Source organism: Aquila chrysaetos, chromosome Z (genome assembly GCF_900496995.4).
Source record: "Aquila chrysaetos chrysaetos chromosome Z, bAquChr1.4, whole genome shotgun sequence".
NCBI lineage: Eukaryota > Metazoa > Chordata > Aves > Accipitriformes > Accipitridae > Aquila > Aquila chrysaetos.
In genome coordinates, this window is record NC_044030.1 from 73,825,281 (window position 1) to 73,848,301 (window position 23,021).

The 23,021-nt window shown below is 35.4% G+C and overlaps 1 protein-coding gene across 4 annotated transcripts in view; it reads right to left on the reverse strand.

Annotated features, from left to right (window-relative positions):
- Positions 1 to 23,021, reverse strand: part of NIPBL (NIPBL cohesin loading factor) — a 165,673-nt gene that overhangs the window by 69,344 nt on the left and 73,308 nt on the right. For 3 of the 4 annotated variants that reach the window (XM_030003527.2, XM_030003533.2, XM_030003530.2), the window contains exons 7-9: positions 22,109 to 22,269; positions 17,830 to 17,923; positions 7,748 to 8,380 (exon numbers count right to left, since the gene is read on the reverse strand). In XM_030003527.2, the coding sequence (XP_029859387.1) occupies positions 7,748 to 8,380; positions 17,830 to 17,923; positions 22,109 to 22,269 (888 nt within the window). The remainder of the gene's footprint in view (positions 1 to 7,747; positions 8,381 to 17,829; positions 17,924 to 22,108; positions 22,270 to 23,021) is intronic. The other variant, XM_030003531.2, reaches the window with a different exon arrangement.

Consider the following 23,021-nt stretch of genomic DNA (forward strand, 5'->3'; position numbering starts at 1 on the left):
TTTTTTAACAACATCAGAGACAAGTCAGCCAGAGGCCAATTACAAGCTTATCTTATTTAAGCTAACCATCAAGATCAGGAATTTTAACAGGTAACACATAACTGTAAGTCTAAATAATACACCTTTGTTTACTGACAACTTTTTTCTTTTCTTAGTTATTTTTCACAGATCTCTTCAAAGTTGTCCAAGCGCCCTGCCCCGCCAACAAACAGTATTCTGTAGATGACAAGAATCTAACCTACTCAATCTAATCTGTATACAAGGAAGGTTTAAAATTACTTTAATGGTACTGATGGATGACCTGTCAATGGAATGAGGGCAAATATCCATTCTAATCTTTCTAATCCTTCATGAACATTCAGCATTATGGACCATGAGAGTTTGCTCTCACCTGGCCTCCCCCCAAAGCCACATTCCAATAAAAAAAGAATTGAACAACCAAAGAGAACTCTTCCAATCAGTAGAAGAGATTCCCACAGTACTGCTCCTCCTCTTGAAGGAGAGACTCAGCAAACACAGGTCAGAAATTTTATTCTTACTGCTTGCTCCCCTACAGAAGAAACTAAGAAAGTACACTCATGAATCTGGTATAGGAAGCTTTATAGAACACAATGTAATTCCAAATTCTCCAAAGTAGAGACCAGAGGGCTTCCAGCTGCTGCAGTTCAGGGAAAGAGATTTCTGAGAATCTGAACAGAAACAGCTGCTAACTTTTAGCAATCCATTAGAAGACTATCAAACTTCTGGTCACTGTGCAAAAAGGAAACCCCATCAGGAGGGATGTCCTAACTCATTCAGGACAAAACACAAAAAGACTACAGGAGTCTCTGACATGCCTTAGGGTGTAGCAGACATCAGAATCTTCATTTTGGTAAAGTTTTGCTTGTTTTCTTGAATATAACAAGAATGTAATCAGTATAACTGGAGAATGAAATATGATCTTATGAATTTTTCTGCTCAAGTATGTCTGGTACCTAATTATTCCCTGTCAACTATAGTAATACAAAAAAAAAAAAAAAATCACACTAGAAAATAACAAGAATTGAACTACAGAAAAGTATAATCAAGCATCCACACTTGTTTAGAGATTGGAAGCTGTAACTTAACCTCACTGAATCTAATATTGCTTTTACGAACAATATGATTTTAATTTATTTATGAGATAGATTTTTGGACACAAATGCTGGGTTTTATCCATGTGATTGCCTTGTGAAGAATTATAGTTTTGTAAACTCAATTGTTAAAATATCTGAGCAAAACCTGAAGTGCAATTACTATGAAATACACAATACAGCACCTAATTTCACAAGAAAAACGCAACACACTAACAGCAGACTTGATGAAAACTACTTATTTTATGTATCACTTACAGATTAACATATCCAATTAGTTTTTAGGTTTGTTTGTATAAACTGCAAACTTTAGCAATAAGCAATGGCTTAGAAATCTCCCTTCCAAATGTTGACTTTATTCTGACACCATACCTTGCACTCAAAAGTATCTTCAATTAACTAGATCCAATAACATTTATACTGCATGATAATGAAAAAAGTCTGCATCTTCTTAGGTTGATGTCACGGTGAACTTAGTGACTATGAACTATAGAAATGCTGGGCTTAAACTCTTAAAAATGTTTATTATTTATACATGCAATTTCTTTATCAAGAGATTATAGAGAAGTGACTGCCCTGCAACAAAATAAAGTCATTACTGGGTAAGTAATATTATAAATCTTCCCATCCATCTAACAGGTACAATCAAGGGCATATGCTACATGCAAGCTGTATTTAATTTTCTGATCTTAGTTTATGCTACAGAAAAAAAAAAAATAGACTTCTTGCCAAACTGCTAAGTGTTAGTTATTTTCTAGACCTGCTTACAAGAGCAGGTTTCTGCGCTACCCTATGTAAAAAACAACCTGGGATAAACAGGGGAATTTGATTCCATGTTACAGAAGAGCACCAAAATAAAGTAAAAACCATTAAAAAAATATGCCTCTACTTTTTTTTTAAGCATGTTTTTCATTCAATCAGTATTTCGTTCTTTATAAAAAGAAACATAAAATAGTTTTTCCTAGATAGAAGGAAACATTGCAACACTTCACTGCAATTTCTCTAGATAGAAGAAGAATTTCTTCCCCTTACTTTTCTTAAAACACATCTGAACACATTCACCAAAAAAATCTCTCACCTATAGGAACCAGAGGCTGCAAAGCTGCTTTTTTCTTGGGAAAGCTATATAAGTTTCATCCATTACATCACCCTATGAACTGCAGACCTAATGAAAGCTTGTATAAACAAAACACATGATACCTAATCTTCACATTGTCGTACTATGTATACACACAATCATTTATATTTTATCCTGTCTCACTACTTCTTCTGGCATTAGTGACTGTAATCTTCTGCAAGATTACTATGCAAATGACTACACTTGTAGCTCCATTTTTAAGGAAATAAAACCCCTATAACGTATTTTTGGAAATGAATGCTAATATACTGATTGTAATTACACATTCTGTCATTTCATGAATTGGCTACATAAAATTAGATGTAAATGAACTATTCATTCTTAATAGTGTTCTTCTATTAGTTTCTTCTTTGGGGAACTTTTGCGGGGGAGACAGGTAATGGGGAGAAAGGGAGAGGAGCTGGACAAGAACTTAAAAGGTAAGAGAAAAAGGTTACTTACCTATAACTGTAGTTTTGAGAGTTTTGCTCCGGCAGATTCACACTCTTGGGTTGTGTGTCTCTGCTGCTATGGGCTTGGAACGAACTAAAAAAAGAAGGGCCCACAGCAGGCATCCAAATGCCCCCTAACTGATCCAATTATTGGAAATAAAGTTATTACAGATTCACTTCTTCCTAATTCAAAGAATCCACAGTAAGATTCCAAAGAAGTGGGTAAAATGGATCCTCAGAGGTAAAATATATAGGGAAAAAAAACACAGATACGAGTAGGTTTGTCTCATTTAAAAAATGCCTCTAATGCTTTTAAGTTTAAAAAAAATATCAGCCTCTCGACAAAATGGTTAGTGATTAACGATTTCATTACTCTTCTCACAAACTCCAGAAAACAGTGCCTTTTACAAGTAAAAGCAGAACTCCTTAGTTTGTTCAGACAGGTGCATTATATAAAAGTGTCTTTGAAGTAGCCTAAAATCTAACAGTGAACACACAATACCATGTATGGAAGAGCTTAAATTAAAATTTAGCAAATCTGAATAAAATAAACAACTAAAGCAATTTGAAAAAGAGTCTCTGAAGAAAGATGGGTTACTCTCTGGTTTTTTGAGTAACTTTCAAGGTTATCTTCCCTTCTCCCCTTCCTAGAAGACTCAGAGCTCCTTTTAACATTAATATCTTAAATATTTTTGATTCACAGTATTTGGGTTTTTTAGAAAAGCATGAAAGACCTTGAGGTATAAACCTTGAACCTGAAAATTAATTCAGTAGCAGGTCTAAGTCTTGAAGAACAAGAAGAACTTAATGTAATGTTTTAGGAAAGGCTTAGACTGAAAGTGACTGACTAGCTTTGAACTACTTGACTATACACAAAAATAACGCACTTGTATCTGAACCGTGATAAAGCACGAATTAATGCATAGCACTGAGGTTACCAAAATGCAATTTCTCCCTCAACATTCCCACCCCCGCCCCAAGGGAAAAAAGATTCCTGAGAAGAACAGAAATTCCTGGGACATAATTTTCTGAAACTCAACAGGATTTCCTGTACTTTCTTGGAGTAGTCAACTTCAGAATGTGAACAAAGCACAACTCCAGTTAAGTGAACAAAATAGGTTCACAATATGGACCTCTACTTGTTTCAAAAGTATTCAACAGCACCAAAAAGTATAGGAAATGTAACTACTGATGGTGATTAGAAAAGAAGAAAGTGTGCGTGAAGCTTCATTACCTTTCTAAAGAAATTATATCATCAAAATATCACAATGCACCTAAGCAGAGGATGGTTCACTTGTTGAATTGCTGTGGAAAAAGATAATCCCTTTCTGTATTAGCCCTTCCAAATCACTTTTTTTTCCAACTCAGGTAATCTGAGTCTTGATAAATAATAGCTGGATCTATCTGTAATACTGTACAACCTTTCAAAAGAGAAGATATGATCTAGTATTGATTGACAACTTGTATCTGATGAGGGTAGAGAGGCCATTTTGAGTGGGGTAATGGGAACTGAAGACCTGAGGTATGTCATGTTCCATGGACTGATTTATTTGTTCTGAGACTATTAAACATAATAGATGTAACTTTTGGTGCCAAGCGCCTTGATCTCCAAAATCTCCAGCCATTCCTTTCGTTAACAGATACAGACAAACTACTTGCAAAATTAATCAATACAGAGAGACTTTCTTGATGGAAAAAGTAGTAAGAGAAGGACTCTTGTCCTTCCTCACAGAGAACAAGGACGAAACCAACTTTTTCACTTCGCACCTCTCTATCATGATGAAAAGACCACATTACCCAGTTAATCCAAGATCCAAATAGACTAAAAGGATAGAATTATAAAAACACAGCTCTGAAAAGCACTTGGATATGAGGCAAAAGGTCTATATTATAAAATCACTTCTTATGCATATCTGACATACATTAGGTCAAATCTGCCAGATTTTGCATTAGTGATTTTTGCACTAGGAATCCCTTTTTCAGAAAGCAAAAGCATGACACAATCAGGCTCCAGAAAGATATGCGGCTTTTCAAAGAAAGCACTTCGGCAAAACCCTGTGTTAGTTCCACCTCTGAAACAGCAGCTGCCTCCCACTTTGAGACACTGTGGTAGAAGCGAAATATTTTAACAGTTTTGTTAGAATTAACAATTTATTACAGAAAGTACTGTAATTACCAAAGGGCTCAAATCCCCATTTCCCACCTGTACAAAACACAAACAAGGACCTCAGCATTGCCTTCGGCAAGTGTAGCAGTTGTATAATTTTTAGCAAGAACCAACCCCCCAAATCTCTCTCTCTCTCTCCTCTGGAATAAACAGTTCCACCATACTACTGGTTCCAAGCCTCAGAAAGAACACATCATATCCAACGAAAGACTTACTGTTAAAAAGAAAGCATCTGAAAACCTTTGATAAAGCATAGTACTATAGAGATTTCATGTCTAAGAAAAAAGGACAGAAGAGACCACTAACCTCCTATCAAAACTTGCGAGTACAATTCTACTCAAGATAATTTATGGAAGACAACAACATGTGCCTACACAAAAAGTGTAGTGTGACAGTAATATGTATTCCCATGCCTCGATTACAAAAGCAGCAAAAATGCTTTCTCGCAGATTTTAGCATGTGCTAGCATCTTGAGTAAGTTCTCTACAGGGACACTTTGTATTGTAAAGCATCAGCTAGCACTATGCATTCCTGTTCTAATTAGACTGAGTACTTGCTACAATCACACTATTTTCTTGACATAATGTGATCTGAAGTTATAGTATATGTACTAAAAAGCACAAATGACAGGCTTTTGCATAAATACAGTAAGCAACTTCACAAAAATAAATTACATATTTAGGGCTTATTGGATATATTTCTAACAGACATACTCCATAGTAACAATAGAGGAAGCTCCCTCCTGCAGTCACACCAAACCAAACAGCTCTAACTAGAACAATCCCGGAGTGTATCAACTTGTACACACAGCACAAACTTACAAGAAACCGCAAAAGCATTACCAAAAAATGAGAACCATATTTCTCCAAGGTAACAGCTTTTCAGGAAATCTGTCCCAAGACTGCTAAAAATCCTTCTACTTAATACTATTCATTCATGGCTGAAACCTCAGCAGCCAAAGTGAAGAGAGCTGCTGTCTAGCATAAGGACAACCTATCACCAGTGAATAAACGGTGGTCATTTGTCCCAACATAAGGCAGCAACTCTTGCACCTGATTCATAGCAACTGCAGGAACTTGGGAAGAACTGAGACCTGCCAAAGGATGCAGGTAGAAGGGAAGTGTAAGATTGGAATCCTTATTTGGGAAGATAGTTATTGAGCAGTGGTGAAGGGGAGAGACCACGTTCTATAAAAATCACTCCTTTCCGCAAAAGAAACTAATCAGAGTCTGCCTGTGGCTATGTAATTATGGTAAACAAACTTTACAAGTAATGCTCAACGTTTCCTGAAAGCTAGAACAGAAGAGAAAGTGTGTTTTAGTCTTGCTCTAAGTGTTTGGAGGCTGCTGTGCACCATCAAAAATACAGTGCATTTTTCCAGATGCTTCTCAGCTAAAATGTGCTGGAGATTCTACTTCGAGTGTGTGGATACAAAAGTAGCTTTTGGAGTATTAGAAGACAAACCACAAGCTCTCCATCAATACATTTAAAATTAGTAGAAAAGATTTAAGCAAAGTAACAAATTCCCCATTTCGTTAAATTAAAGACATTAGAGATCTCTTCTGAGGTAAGCACACGTTTTCTCCGTATATTCACAAACAACAATATTTCCTAGAAAGACTTGATTTAGTTACCAAATAAGAAACATCTAAGAATTTAAACCTTTCAGTAATTGCAACAACCACATTTACAAACAAATGCACACATAAACACCCACTCTCTTCTCCTCCCACCCCCCAACCTCCCCTGCCCCAGCACCTTTAAAAACAGAAAAAAATCTTTGAATAGGGAGAAAAATTGTTCTCTCTCTGCTGGTTAAAAACCCAAACTGTATGTAAATTCAGTTGTGTCCATTTCAAGTATGTCCAAACTTGACCATTTTCACTTCTGAACTTCCAAAATCAGAATTTGTGCCATTTTCCACTCTGCAAGATTTTTCTTGGGAGTATCTAATAAATTAGCATTACACTATGAAAGATTTTTTTCTCAGAAGTTAAACACAGCGCAGAGGAAGTTTCTGAAAAATACTTATGTTAACCTATCACTATCTAATTTATAAAATACATCTTATCTTCAAGACTTACATGTGGGCTTTCCATCTACTTTTGAGATTTCTGAAGACTAATACCTTCAAACCAGTTAACACCACGAAAAACAAAACAAAACAAAAAAACCCCCAATTAAATCAGTTAAGACAGCCAGTACAGCTACTGAAGTGAAAACATTTCAGAGGCTCATCTGGTTCTGTGCTAGAGACCATATAGATATATGGCAGTTCGCTACAGCTTGTAATGCCTACATAATAATGAATATCCAGTTGAACAAACATGGGAGACAACACCATAGTATATATTACCCAATCATTACACTGCCTTTGAAAGAATAGATATGATTTTGATCTAACACCTTCTTCACATTAGGCTCAAAAGGGGATATTAATAGAAATGGGATAAGAAGAGTTTTTCTGCATTTTCTTAAATTAGGCAATATGGGTAGTTAATTAATAATTCAACTACCAAAACTTATTACAATTTTTGACTTATGGTACTGCTGGGATTTTAGAAACTATAAACAACATCAATTGTACTTCATTCAGTCTCACGGTTCAAAATAGAGTAGCTTAAAAAGAATTTTGAAATATAAGCAATTCACTTTCTGTCCATTAAGACCCCAAATAAAGAATACCAGATATTAAAAATATGTGTATATGAGAGATTACAGTTCATTGTTGGAGGGGAATGGAGATGAATGTCACAGAAGAGCCTACACTGAGTAAACAGAACTGAACTATGTGACAATGACAAGAAGGTTTTATATATATATATATATGGGGTTTATATGCATATATATATATATTTATATAATATATATAGTGTATACACACACACAATCCTTTTACCTTTATCTTGCACTTCTTTTGAAAATCGCTCCCTTTCAATAGCTGATTCACGTTCTATCCGCTCAATTTCAGCCAATGCATCCAATTCTACTTCATCATATGACGTTATAGTTCCTTGTTGCGAAACCTGTTGCTGTGTCTGTACCACAGGAGTTTGAGGTTGTTTTGCAGCAACTGAAGTGTTCTGTTGTAAAACAGGCACTTGTTGTGCCTGAAGGAAAGCTGTCTGTTCATGCTGCGGCAAACACTGAGCAGCGTTTAGTGGGCGGTTAACATCCTGTGGAGTAACGGGTGTTTTAGAAGTCTGTCCTGGGTACTGCACATTAAAAGGAATATCACCCTCTGACACACTGCTGTTTTCCAAACCAGAAAGCATATCATCCTGCTGGTCCATATCCGAAGATCTTACACGAGAGAGTCTTAATGTAAGCTTAGTGGAGTCCTTGGAAGGAGAACTAATGATATCATACATTGCAGCTTTTTCAGTCTGGTCTTTTTCATCCTTGCCTAACTTCATTTTCTTTTGTTTCTTTTGCTTTCTTTCTGGAGAATCTAACAATATGTCTGGGGGAACATCTCTAGGTGATGAATAAGGTGGAGGCTGAGATTGTTGGATTAAAGGTTGTCTTGATCCTAGAATAATAATTCAGAAAAACTGAACAGTTATGTTGTTTCATGTTTATATAAAAACACACTAAATATAACCTACATAATTTTAATGTGTATTTCTACATATATCTGTGTTCACAAAAGGTCTAAATGAGATTGGTAGGAAGCACATCATTCCTAGGTCAAGATGTAATCCAGATAGTTGCAGTGTATTTCCTAGGAATTTTAGCAGTCCACTGCAGGTAGAGAAGGGATCATTTCAGAGAAGATGGAACAAAAAAACCCACCACCAAAAAAGAATTAATAAAAATAGTACCTGCAGGTTCAGAATATGAGGTATTAGAAAATGGTCAATGAAAGCAAGTTGACTACAGAAAAGGGAAAGATCAAAAAGATTCTTAATAAGGTCCTGTGATGAAGACTTGATGATCAGTTTATAGGCATTAGCCATTTCAGCCACACATTTTTAATTAAAAAAAAAAAAAAAATCAAAATATACACAACCTCCTTAACTTTGATTCTGACAGTTCATTTTAAATTTTTTTTTTTTATTATTTTTTTTTTAGATTTTATTTTAGGTAAACTCAGTCCAACCTCTCCCACTCATTACTATCTAGAAAACACTAATTATCTTAAGGCATTTTTCTACCATTCCCTGCCTCATCTCCCCCTCTTTTTTTTTTTTTTTTTAAGTATGAATTTTCACTTCTACATGCAGTCCTTCCAGGCTTTAAGTATATTTAGAGAAATTTTTAAAAGAAGACATTTTTAATTAAAAGCATTCTCCAATTAATCACATTTAAAATTTTTTGTTCCTCAAATTAAACCAGCTCCCCATAATCATTAGGCCAGAAAAAAGCTTTGAAAAACAGAGAAGCTTTTCAACCTGTCCCAATTATAATTTTTGGCTTAAAAAAGGAATACTGGGGGAGGGGGGGAGGGCAGCGGAGGAAAAGAAAAGAAAAGCCTATTGGCTGGACAAATAGGGCCAGCCTCCTCTTGTTAAAGCAAACTTTTAACAGATTCCATTCATGCACTGGGGAATACTGATCTTCAGAAAGCAGTGACTGAGATGATTATTATTAGTCATTCTGGTTCAGGTCATCATAGGTCAGTACTTCTAACAACAATCAAAACCTAATTGGAATACAAGTCCCCATGTGCTTCATTCAAGAAACAGCACTAAACAAGAAAGCAGCTTTATTTTGGAGCTTAAATTTCTTGAGATATTTTAAGAAATATTAGGAATCATTAAGCAACGTACTGACCTGTAGATGAAAGAAAGAATGGATATCTCTAGCAAAGTTTCGATTCACATGAAACGTGAGCCTTTACTGATGACTTCTTTGCACAGACTGCTATACTTATTTTCTCTCCCCAGTACATTCTGTGAGAAGTCCTATAACTTCTGTATGTAGAGAGCAGGGTATGAAATGGGTTTATCTTACCCCTTCTTGACCATCAGCAGCAACAACTCTATATTCTGCCAGTAGCATCCACAATGTTGGGAAGCCCTGTTTTGACTCATCCTAATTCTCGGGATATTTCTACGACTCCCACTTCCCCTACTCAAATTAGATACCACACTCAACCACCAGTACTGAAGTCCTGGCTACACCCTATGAAGATCTCTCACTCGCTCTTCACCACAGATTCCTAGTCTGACGATGATCCCCCCGCCAACTACTGTCTCTTTTGGTAATTTACAAGATTGTCTTAGGGAACTGTATAGCATAAATCGTTAGCTACCAATTTCTTTTATGGTAATGACTACCACTCAGGAAATACGAGCTGCATTTTTATTTCTACAAATACTAGAGGCAGCTCAAAACTTTTCAAAGAGATCTTACTGACATCTTACTCTTGAATTATCTCTTAAATGAATACTTCTGACGTTGCAACAATGGAACATTTACTGTCTTTCGCAGTGACACTTCAAACAGGACACACATTTGATTCTCCCTTGTCCAAAGCTTTTGAGTAAATATGACAAGGTTGTTCTGATTTGGTATTAATTTGGTATTTGTCATGCTGAAAAACAATAGTGCAGCAACAGATAAGGCAGATCTTTTTGTCTTTGGGTAGACTTGAGGAGGTCAGAAGGATTTCAGTGCATTCCATTGAACATACTCAGAAACCAGTAAATGAACAAAAAGTGAAGTTTTTCCCTCTCCTAGGCAGCACTACGAATAGGCATTTGAAAGTATCTTCCTCCTGAAGGAGATTCCTCAAAGGTGTTGGTAGTATGGCCTAGAAGCTGCATTTTAAGAGTACATGTTCTGGCAATAACTTCACATATTTCTGAGATGTCTAATGATGGTTAAGCCTCTAGCAACAAGGACGCTTAGAATAACTACAATGCCTATGTACTGAGGTGAAAAGCAATTGAAAAAGATTAAGCATTCTGGAACAGTTTCACTCTACCTCAGACATTAGCAGTTTTGAACAGGTATCACACATTGAACATGTACCACATTCTGTTGGATGCTTAGACTTCAGACAAAACATCACCCATTACACAGAGAGAGTTGTGCCTATTACTGTTAAAGTCAGTCTGGAATATTTCCAATGGAAGAAGGCTTGAGCCATTATACATCTGAGAACAAAGCTCTTACAAGACTTGTTGATCACAGAAGAAATGTTTTTGTGGAAAGAATACACAGACAGACAGTTATGATCAGTTCCCTGAACCAGTCAAGATTCCAAGGTTGAGAAGGTTTGTTCTACAAAATGCCATCAATGTAGTAAATGATACGATGATCTTTGGAAATGATCTTTGGCAATGAACCGAATTTCAGAATATTCTTTTAGAGAAGAGAAATATGTAGGCAGCTTTTGAGCCTAAATCAAGGGCTGGGCGGTAATTCAGGAGAAAAAAATCTGACTTTCTGTAGTTGATCTTCCATAGTATCAGTAAAAGAACTTTGTGCGATCTCTTTTTATATGGCAGGAATATGTAAAACTTGTGAGATAAAAAGAGATTCGCCACTGATTTGGGAAGGTCACTGTATCATTACTGAACAACAAATACTGATGGCCAACCAGGTAACACCAACAAGAAATAAGGCCTCTACAGAGAACAAATACACCCATCAACAATACCTCTACAGTCTTGCAGTAACAGTCATCCTGGCCACTCATGATAATCTTGGGACTGGGTCTCTATATTAATTAGTCTTCCTACTGATTCTTAGTGGTAGATGGCACTGAGTAGGGAGGAAGTTTTATCAACTGCTGTAGCAACTTGTAAATACCATTTTTCTGTGACTCTTGACTGATTTCTTATCAAATCCTTTATAATGCAAGCAACTATAAAATGCATCGCATTGATAGTGACTTAGCCTTCCTAAAAATGTAAAGTTCCAAAACGATTTCTTGTTTGTTTACCCCTGGAATGCCTTCACTTGCTGGTTGTGCATCAGTAACTTGGGTAGCAAACAAACAAGCTTCTGTCAGCACACGACTGACATCTCCATTTTATGTTTTTTGTCTGCACACTTTCTAATCACACCACAGTACTCGCATCTTATTTAAGCATTCATGATACTTTATCTAATCACCTCTCAGCCTCTTCAGAGAAAAGGCCACTTGCCTTTCAGAGCTGATGCACCAAAGTCACACCACTGATCACATTCTTTGTTGTGATCCATGTGGTTAAAAAACAACTATTAAGGTTACCAGGAACTTAGGATTCACATATTTTCCAGCATTTTAAAGAATTTTTAGCTTTCCACTAGCACAACAACAACTTCCAAAGGGTCACTCAAAACAGTATCTTTATATTCCTTTAACATCCTTGCCGGTAAAGGCTCCCAGATGTTGACAGAAAAGTCTTTCACCCATCCTATATCCTCTTTTGCCTGAAGTATAGTTCCTTATGCATGAAAGCAGGAAAAAACTGCTAGTGAACAAATGAAGACTAATATCTTAATACTTGGTTCATAGCACACTGGAGAAAAACTTCAGGAACATTCAAGCGCTATGCCTTTTTAATTCCAAAGCCAAGTGATCCTCAAGATGCCAGGAACATTATTTAAGTGGGTTCCAAATTGTTGTAGAAACCTGGAAACAGCATTCCATAATTTTTACTGGAAAAGTCTTTGGAAAGAGAGGCTTTAAGGAATGCATATGTGCTATATGTGGATTATTAGACTTCACATCTGAGTAATTATACTGTAAGTAAGTTCCTAAAGGCAGAAGCTGGAGAAGGAGGAGAGAACCAGAGCATCCATACTGCATTCATATTGACGTTTGTCTGTTGGAAAAGTTAAGAAATTGGTGATGACAGAACCTGAGGAACACATCACTGTCAAAAGATTTTAAGAGACTGCAGTTACAATGTGTAAATGGAAGAGTCTCATTTTTTTAATTTAATATGATCCTATTTACCACTTTCACATAAATGGAATGTTTTCATGAAAATGGGATCAGGCAAATTCCCCTGGAACTCTGGCTAAACCAATCTCAGAATTGGTAATAATCAGCTTGAGAATTTGTGCCTCCAGCACACTCAAAAAGGAAAAAACAGTCCCTTCAAAAGGATAGTAAAGCACTACCCAGAGTATTATACATAGTCTGTATGATTTAAGTAAGTACTAGAAGAACAAGTTCTCTGTAAGGATTGAGATGATAATAAAGAGGTAGTATTCCTCAGTGAATTTATTAAGTACCATCACATAAAAATAATTCTATTCTGTAAAGCAGTACATGTTGTGGATTAAAGAGTGCCATATCTGGACCTTAGCATGGCTATCTGTATAGCTTCTCATAACAATTTCACTAACAAGCTGAGGAAGTATGATCTAGACAAAAATACTGTAAGATAGCAGTATACCTTATTGCAAAACTGTCTTTATAGACTATCAGTTGTTCTTGGTAAAAATGGATAATGGGAGTATAGGTGTACAAGTGCAGCTTTCCAGAGCACCGTCTTAAGAACAGTAGTTTAAAATATCTGTCATTGATAACTTCTGATGTAACAGAATTAGATTATTTTACTAATCTAAAGATCATAACAGCTTTGGTGTTAGGTCTTTGAGAGAGAAGCTCACAACTGCTTTTAAAAGCAGAATTAAAAAAATACAGTTTTTTGACTAATTTGAATAACCTTTTTAAACAAAGTCAGTGCGAAGCACAAACGTTTTATTCATCTGAGAAAGAGCAATTGTAACAACGTGAAAAGAAGATAGATAAGCTTTACAGAAAGACAGCAGTATGTTTAGAACAACTTGCAATATGAATCCAAGTTATCAGCAAAGAGCAGCTATACTCATATACAACACTAGTATCAAAGTTGTCTACGGCACTTTTCTGACTACTCATCCTTCTAAGTCTTCAAATAGAGTTGTATCTATGACTTAGGACAGCACAACTTCAAGACAAATGCAGACCAATTAGAATTCAGATAAAAACATCAAAGACAATTAGAAGCTCAGAAATGATGACTTATGTAAAGATGATAGAAAGGAACCGTGCTGTTCAGTCTATAGAAGATTAGATCAGTTCAAGACATGATAACGTTCTTTGATGTGTAAATGACAACTATAAAAAACGACGTGAATTGTTTTTCCTTGCCCAATGGAAAGAAGTCAAGAAGTGTTATGCCTAACTGCAACAAAAATGATTCAGGCTAAGCATTAGGAGAAAAGCTTCCTAGAACTAAGAATTTGAACAGGTTGCATGGCAAGAATAAGGACCCTCCATCACTAACATTTTAACAAAAAGTTAAAAGTAAAGATGGAAGTTATTGGGAGTGATACTGGTACAGCTCATCCAACATGAGGGTAAGAAGATAGGAAGCCCCCAAGTCCATTCCAGCTTTATTTTCTAAAATCACAGAATCTTACTCTGGAAATCTTCCCGAGTTTGCACTGGATATAATGAAATTATTACTTATTTTGACTAAAAGACAATCTTGATGTTTGTTTTCAAAGAGCATACCTTAATTTAAAATTCAAACTTAAAGGGATAGCATATGAGACAGACAAAGAAGAACATACATTTGGGAGGTTTTTAAGGACAGATTGTATTCACTTTCTGCATACATTGAGTAGTTTTCAGGGAAGAGTCCCACCACTTTCTCCAGAGCTTCAAATGCCTTATGAAAAACTCAGTTTTGGCTGTTCTAGCTTAGAACTGCTGTATTCAGAAGCATCCTTGCATTAAAAAATTAAGACTTGAAGAAAGAAACAAGACTGAATGTTTATTTTGGCCCTGACAGAAAAAACCTTTGAATAAATTTCTTCCAGCTTTGTTTTGAAGGAAAGAGGGCGAGATGATAATTTTTCTTAACAAGTACCTTTGAGAGCACTGACGTCTATACTACAAATTTGAGAAGATTCTTAATTCTTCTTGCCACTCACTATACATTCAGAGATAAAGTGTAGAGGAATATCTCTGGAGAAGTTCTATAAATCCCTAAGAAAATAAAAGTAATCTTTCCAACTTATTCAGAAAATAATCAAATACTCATTAAAAATTTCTCGAGGGAATACAACTTATTTCTGGGAAAGACTGCAAAATTACATAATTTCATAAGGGTTGTTGCTAGACCTTACAGATGTTTTCCCAGAAGCTTAGGAAACTGTATGGAAACAGGACTGTACATTATATGAACTGTTCTCTTTGGAAAGCAATGGACCAAAAACATTGTGGAAGGCTTTCCTTTATACAGATCTTTAGAAGTTGTCTTAAAAAAAACCAAACAAACAAAATCTGAGGTTCCAGAGCAGTGGGAAAGTAGAATGAATGGATAAAGGATTTTGATGAGCAATCGATCTTGGGTAATAGAACCCACAGAATATTTTATGAGATCAACAAAAGAAAAACAGTCCATGTTAATCCTTCGTCGATGAATTTATAGAAATGAATTTTTTAAGAAAGTAGATGTGGTAACAGATGATAGCATGAAAGCAGAGCCATTATTCTGTTTGCATAGCTAAAAATATAAAATTTACATAAAAAAGAAAGGATAAAGACCAGCCTAGAACTTCTGGATAAAACTTCAGCTGCTCTGGTACCTTTATTGGAACAGAAGTGTAGCAAAGATTTCTGTAACAGAGAAGTTTTACTCCACTGAGTAAGTGAATAACCAACCAAAATAACAAATATAACTTCTGCCATCTCTCAAATATTTGCCCAAGTTGCAAACAAAACTTCTTCCTCATTCAGATTGTGTCAATCAGACAGTTGCATTCAGTCTTAAAGTAATTAAAGACTGCGCAAATCACAAGTCTCCAGAAGTCCTGGCTACTTCCATTTCAAAAGTACAGAAATGGCATTCTGTACCCACACCTTTGGTAATTGCCTCAAGTTTCTATGTTATATAAGAAAACTTAGCTATTATAACATCCTTCCTGAGATCTCTCTCTGGACTTATGATGTCCAGTGCCATTCTTTTTGTCCTCCCAAACAAACAATTAAGTCGTTTGCTAATTGTCTTTACCAAAGTTTGCCACCTGTCAACCAAACTTTCAAGGGCTAATGAGAGTAGCAACAAAAAGCTCAGCATAGATACTTGCTGTTTGCTCATCGCTGGAAAATTTATCAGCACAACTTTCACTCCAAATCATAGGCCAAAATCACTGTCAGGGATCTCGTGTTCTAAATAACACTGTAATTATCCACACCTCTTCCATACATTTCTAAAGTATGAGATTAGAGAAGTAACTATCTGGCAAGACTCTTGCAGCATCAAGAACTGGTTTGCTCAATCAGGGTTCATTAATCTCTTTAAGAAGGCAAAATGGTAGCACCATTAGTAACAGTATGTCAGCTGTGTGCTTTGTCAATGGGAAAAGTAAAGCTAATATACAGGTAAATAAATCAAAAAGCTCCTCTTGCACTTTTTCAGCCCCTCTAATGCTGAAACATTACAATCTGAACTGTACAATCAGATTGTTTTCAGAAATAATCTGATAAGGTATTCCTTCAAAACGGGGTTCTGAGACAGCCAATTGAAACAGCAGCAACTTTAACCAAAAAATAATTCAAATATCCTTCTGGCTAAGTGATAATAATATATCTGAGTGCAAGTAGCTTAGATTCACAATGTTGTTACAATGATAAGCTCAACAAAGAGAGAAAACCAACCACATTTAGTCTTCGCCATTTACACAAGTCTTAAAACAAGTCTTTTACAACAAGACCGTCTGAAATACTGATGCTGCTGGCATGTTATACATGTACTTCTCACTTGCCTCTCAAGCCACATTTCTCCTATCACTGTTTAACACAGTATATGCCTACAGAAGATGAACCAGAGAAATCATTTAGCAGTCACAGGATCACAGGGTAATTCAGTTAAGAAGGGACCTCAGGAGGTCTTTAGTCCATCCTCATGCCCAAAGCAGGGTGAGCAAGGCCACATTATGCAGGGCTTTACCCAGCCTGATCTTGAAAAGCTCCAAGCACAGAAAATGCACAGATTCTCTGGGCAACCTTTTCCAATGCTCAACTGTCCTGATAGTGAAAAAGTTTTTCCTTACACCTAGTTATAACCTCCCATTTCAATTTAGGTCCACTGTATCTCATTCTTCCTCCACAACACTGAAAAGCCTGACTCAAGTCTTCCTGATAATCTCTTCATTGGCACGGGAAGGCTTGCTCTAAGGTACAACCCTGCTGAAAACGTCTCTTATCCAGGCTACACAGGACCAGTACCTTCACCTTCTCTGGAATCTCCCCCATCTCCTGTTCTCCCTCTCCACCTAATCTGACCATCCAGAAAGACTTCATTTTTTTCGGGGCTAAAGAGAAGAAAGCACTGTTGCACATCTTTCTACTATTGCCATGTAAATATACAAGCACTGAAAAAGTAAATTAGCAGGAATATGCCCAAACCCTACCTTGCTAAGTCTCATGTATCTCAGTCATTGCTTCTCAGGGATAATATTAAAAACAGCAGTATGCATTCCAGATTTTAGCATAAAGAATTCTTTTGAGCAGATTTTTTTCTGTTCCCTCTCAACTGACTGACTGTTCACCCTACTCCTTCTCCACAGCTAAGGTTTCAGGCTTCATTTATGGTATATGTATTGAGTTCATTGAACTACTTTTAATTGCATATTCTTAAAATTTCATGATTGCAATTAAGACAAACATTGCACATTAAAACACTTTTGAGCTGGTTAAGAGTTCAATACTCGTAATGCTGCCTTTAAACCATTTCTTATGTAGAGCAACTGAAACCATTCTTATAAAGAATTTAATCCTCATATTGGAAAGGATTTTAAATCCTTCTGTCCTCCACGAATTTGAGCTTTGTTTTGAAGGATAATTAGTCAATTTCAGAGCTCCAGAAATTTCTTCTGGATCAGGGCTCAAAATAATTTTGTATCCAAAACACAATGACATACTCTCTAGTACTGTTTGAATACAGAAAAACTAAAGGAGGAAAAACTAAATACCTCTTTAAACTCTCTGTTCTTTAAAACTGGGAAAAAATACATTGATATATATAACTGCTAGACTACCTTTAAGGGTTCCATCACTTCCAGCTGGAGAGCAGACTGACTGTGGTGACCTCAAGGAAAAAGATGCAGCATTCCTTATTGAAGGATCGCCATCCTAAAGTGACAACGATAAAAAAATTAACATTATGAACATGAACGCTTGATAAAATAAAGTCTGAAATTAGTACATATACTGATAAAATGGACTGGTCAAAAAAAATACAAGAAATATTAGAAAAATATTTATTTACATAAAAGTCTTTGTAATTTAGACTGCTATTAGACTACTATACAGGCAATATTCCAAAGCACAATCAGCCCTAAGATGAATCTATGACCAGAACATGCACACAAGAATAAATCCATGTACATGTCTTCTACCTAAATAAGCACTTTTGGTTTACACCAAGATTCCAATTAGAAATTTGTTGTTACAAGCACTCATAGTAAAGAGCTGACAAGCAGATACGTGACCTCTATACAATACCAACTGAAAGAAATTGAGCATAAAATGTAGATTTTTAAAACAAACTTACCTTTTTTTCACTTAACCTACCCTTAAAGTTTATCTAGAATGCCATTGTACTTCTACAGTTAAACAAATTAACACCTTGTATTTATATCCTCCAGCATATACACATCAGGACTGACCAAAATCTCTAGCACTCCAATTGCAGCTGCTGAGATGGTCTCATGTAAAACACAACTGGAGTGACTTTACCTTGTTATTTGCCTGTCTCAAAAGTTAGATTGGAAACAACTCAATAGCAATATGAAGCACTTCCCCAACATGGAAAACATGTTCTACTGTCTTCTCAGTTTTGCACAGAACAACCTGCTTCAATGGAATTCATAATTTCTGACAAACTTGTTCATAATATAATACTTATTACAATGTAGTGATGTTTATGCTCTATCTTTAAAAATGTAAATGTGTCTTTTTTACCCCCACACTACCTTAAAATTAAAAATGAAACCCACTAGTCAAATTCCCATTTAATGTTCTACATCGTTTTTTTATCGCTTTCATGGAGCCCTCTGCTGGTCACGAGTATGCTCATTCACTCAATGCACTAACTAGGTATGAACTTCCATAGAACAGTATTTCCCATTTTTAGCGCTGTTTTTTTATACAACATCTGTGGGAATGTTCTGGAAAAGAACAAACTAACAACCCCTGTATCTATGAAGAGACAATTCCTATAATTATAAACAAATTGCAAAAAGTCCATTCTTTTAAAGAGTAAAGTCATACAAAGGAAGTCTCCAAATAAGTTCTAAGGTTACTTAATCTGTTTCCTAATTAAATTGGTTATTTCAGTAGCTAATATTCTAACGTGGCTCCTGTTGAGGTACCTGAACACACACAGTTCTTTCATATAACTTTTTTATTTTTCAAGCCTGAATTATCTGTCTGATAAATACCTTTTACCGTTTTGACCAATTTCAACCCCATTAATAGAATGTCAGAAGGCTCAGCTGTAATTATGTTTTTACATGTCTGTATGAAAAAAAATCAGCAGTCAGTAGTAAGTTAGAAAGATAAACTGGCATTGCAAGGAGACAGAAGCCTGCATAGATGGGCAAAGTATGCACTCCCTCTGACAGTGGCCAAACTGCCAATTTGCACATGCATAGCTGTAGACTAAACAGTGTACATGTTACGCCTTGTGAAGGTGTAGTTGACACTGCTTAGGGAAAAGTGTTTAAAATTTATGGACTGCAGGTGCTTACAAGTCAAAGAATATAAATCTGTAAGAAACCAGATTTTATCAGTTTCACCATCCATGGGCACTTAGAAAACAATTCTATTAGATTTTTTTTTTTCCCCTCCCACAGCACAATGAATCTAAAACTCATGCTGTGCTATTAATTACACTTATTTTTGCAACACTGCTTGCAAAAAGAGTTGCTGCCTCCCGTGAGGAAAGTCTCATGCAAAGAAATCTAATATTCAGATTCAACACAATAAAAAGAACTGTATCTTAAATTTATATGTTGTCATTGTATGTCAAAGTAAATTAATTTCCTGATGAGTTACTCCTTTATCCACTCCATTGAAATTATGGACCTGATTTTTTTCAAAGCTGACTTATCTTTGACTTGTAATAAATCTCAAAAAAAAACCCACTCCAAAATATTGGAAAAAAAAACTTAGCAACTCTTTAGCATATAAGTTTTATTAGGACAGTAGAGGTCCTCTACCCATGATTGCTGAGGACATAAGCAAAGGCTACTCTTATTAAATTAACTAAACAGACTAACTAGGTAGATGGCCTTTCAGGTACACATGCCATTCCTACCGTAGCTGACAAATTTTCTGAAGTGCTCATTTACAGTTTCCTAGTTCAGAGCTTCATCAAATGGTGCTATGTAAGCACAAACTTATATTCTAGGAATGCTCTCAAGTCTACCAAAAAATCATCCTCAAATTGAGTGTATATGTGTAGTGAGCCTTCAAGGGTGTACTTGTTGATTTTATAGACTCATATATTGCAAATACACAATATCCTGTAACTATTCACATTTTTAACAGCAATAAAATCCTAAAACTAAGAAAACAATAAAAAATAATTAAAGTTTAAGTTTTATGATTTAATAATCCTCATTCATAACCATCTTCGCCAAAGGTCACACTGCTTCTGAAAAGGCTGCAACATGATGATTAAGCTTATTATTCATACATAGATGCAAAACTTTAATTAATCCAGATTCTTCAAACTGTTTTCTGCATGACAGCTACTAAAATCAGTTTTTAAACATATAATTACAAATAAAATAAATGTTAACACATATGCTCCATTAAGAAAATGCAGAAAGGGATGAAAGTGCAAGTTTACAATACTTACTATTTTTACATTTAGTATTTCTCCAATTAAACCAACCAATGAGGGTGTGCTTTATGTTTTCATGGTCTGCCCATTTTGCAAGAGTTTCATTTCTAAGTTTTCATGAACTAGGATGTGGTTGCATTGCTTGGATCACAAAGTTAGGGACGAATATTTTTAAATACTTCCTCTTTAAAAATTATCAAATAAATTATCCTAATACTGAAGTTTTTAAAAAAATCCTGTCTTAACAAAACCAAGATTCTCTTGATAGTGTACCTTTAACATAGTTGGGGGATATACGTATATTTAATACCAAGAACAGCTTCATATTTTGAAGAATTCACATTGCTGAAGCAGAGACTGAGAAAAACATCTTATCATTGTGTATTATAACAGATTCCTTCATTACAACACTCTCTTGTTTAAGATACTACTTCTTTTAATCAGCAAAATTCTTGTATTAAAAAAAAAAAAAAAGACGACTAATAAAACTAATAACTCTCTTGGAGTTCTACTGTATTAATCCTGGCAAGGGATTTAGGGAGCCTGGCATTAACAGTATCTTTGTTGAATACAACACTTTTTTGTTTCCACAAACTACTTCAGGAAGACAAGAGTTACCCACAGTTTTTGTAAGATAAGTAAACACACAGACAATCACAAAAAAAAACCCAAACCAAACCAAACCTGCTTGCCACCAGGTTTTGATGAAAAAATAAAATTGAAACTTAAGTGCTCTCCCCTTAAGAGCTGTTAAGAGACCGCATGTCAAACTTGTGAAGAAGAATCCCAACAAGCTTCATCCACAGTATGAGATGCTCATTAGGAAGAAAATTAATCAGTAGTTCAAAAATTGTGGGAAAAAGTTCTAGTTTTTTCCTTTAGTTCCAGATTTCAAAATGAATGTCTCCCACATGAAATAAAGTCATTAAGGGAAAACTTCTTACCATGAAACCAGGCCATAAAAGCACATAGTAGATCAGTAAGAAAAAGTGTCCATAGAAATTCTTGCCTTTGACAACACTACTATATTACCCAATAGGTTATTCAAATATGTCAGGTCTAATTGACAGTTGCAGGAATCTTCAGAGAAACAAGTTAACTATACATCTGTTTAGAATCTAATATTGTTTGCATCAACATATTGCTACAGTAATTGCACAGACACTCTACCATTTCTTTAAAATAAACTCACATACAAGATTATGTGAAGATCTTTTACTTTTCCTAATTTCACCAGAATGAATGTTACAAACTGTTCCAAAGGAAAGAGAGATCTAGAAAAAATTACGTCTCAGATATTAAAGTTGCATGGTTGAGTTTACCCATCTGAAACTGAAATATATTTTCAGTGGTTTTATACATCAACAACATAGTAAAATTTCTGACTTCTAAGGCAGCTAAACACACATTTGCTTTATCATAGTAAGTATCTGCTTTATTGTAATAAACTGACTTAGGTTACATACATCACTACTTAGTCTGTGCACCATCTGCAGGTAGTCTTCATTTGAGCCATGTCTAGAATTATCAGCATGATGATTAGCTGAATTGCCAGACAACTGGCTTGAAACTTTATTTTCATGGAGATTCCTCATCCCAGCTGTGACAATGGGACTGGATACTGAAGCTGAAATACAAAAAAATATAAGTAACTATACCGATATATTCACACATTCATTAACTCTTAAAAAGTTTCAGAGAAAGCACTATAACAGTGGATATTAATGAGTTGGTTGCAAGAGGTCTGGAATCTGAACAAGAATCCAACTTTTTTATTGAATCCTTTTGCCACAAATACCTTGAATAAAATCAGGTATCTAAGATTTTAATTTTCAAGAGGATTTAAAACCTAAATTCCATGTACAGATTAGCCAAGTTTCTCTCCACATCTATCCTAATTACAGTCAGTATCATATTCTTACTGGTTATAGAAAACTTTGTTTTCCTCTATATAATTTGTATTCACCACCTTTAGTAACTTCCAAGGTATTCATGACACATACAACATCACATACAGAAGAGCTACATATTCTAAGCACAATGCTAAACTTTAAGAACAAATGATTTAAAAGAATCCAACAAGAATTCTACTTACCAACAAAAAAATGCCTAGATACTTAGTGTTCATGTTGTTCAAGATTGTTTTTAGAAAAGGGAAGAACAAAGAAATCCATTCATTCTGAAGGTCATCTTTGCCAGTTACTGCATACCTTGAGCATAATTCTAGCCAACTTACAATTAATCTAGTTGATACTACAAAGGTTTGGTGAGGCTAAATAAGCTAGCAGCAAAACTTACATTACATTGGCAAAAACAAGGTTTTCACTAGTATCAATGAATGATGGCTGTAGCTAACAAATAAAAGGTTTTGGTTTGTTC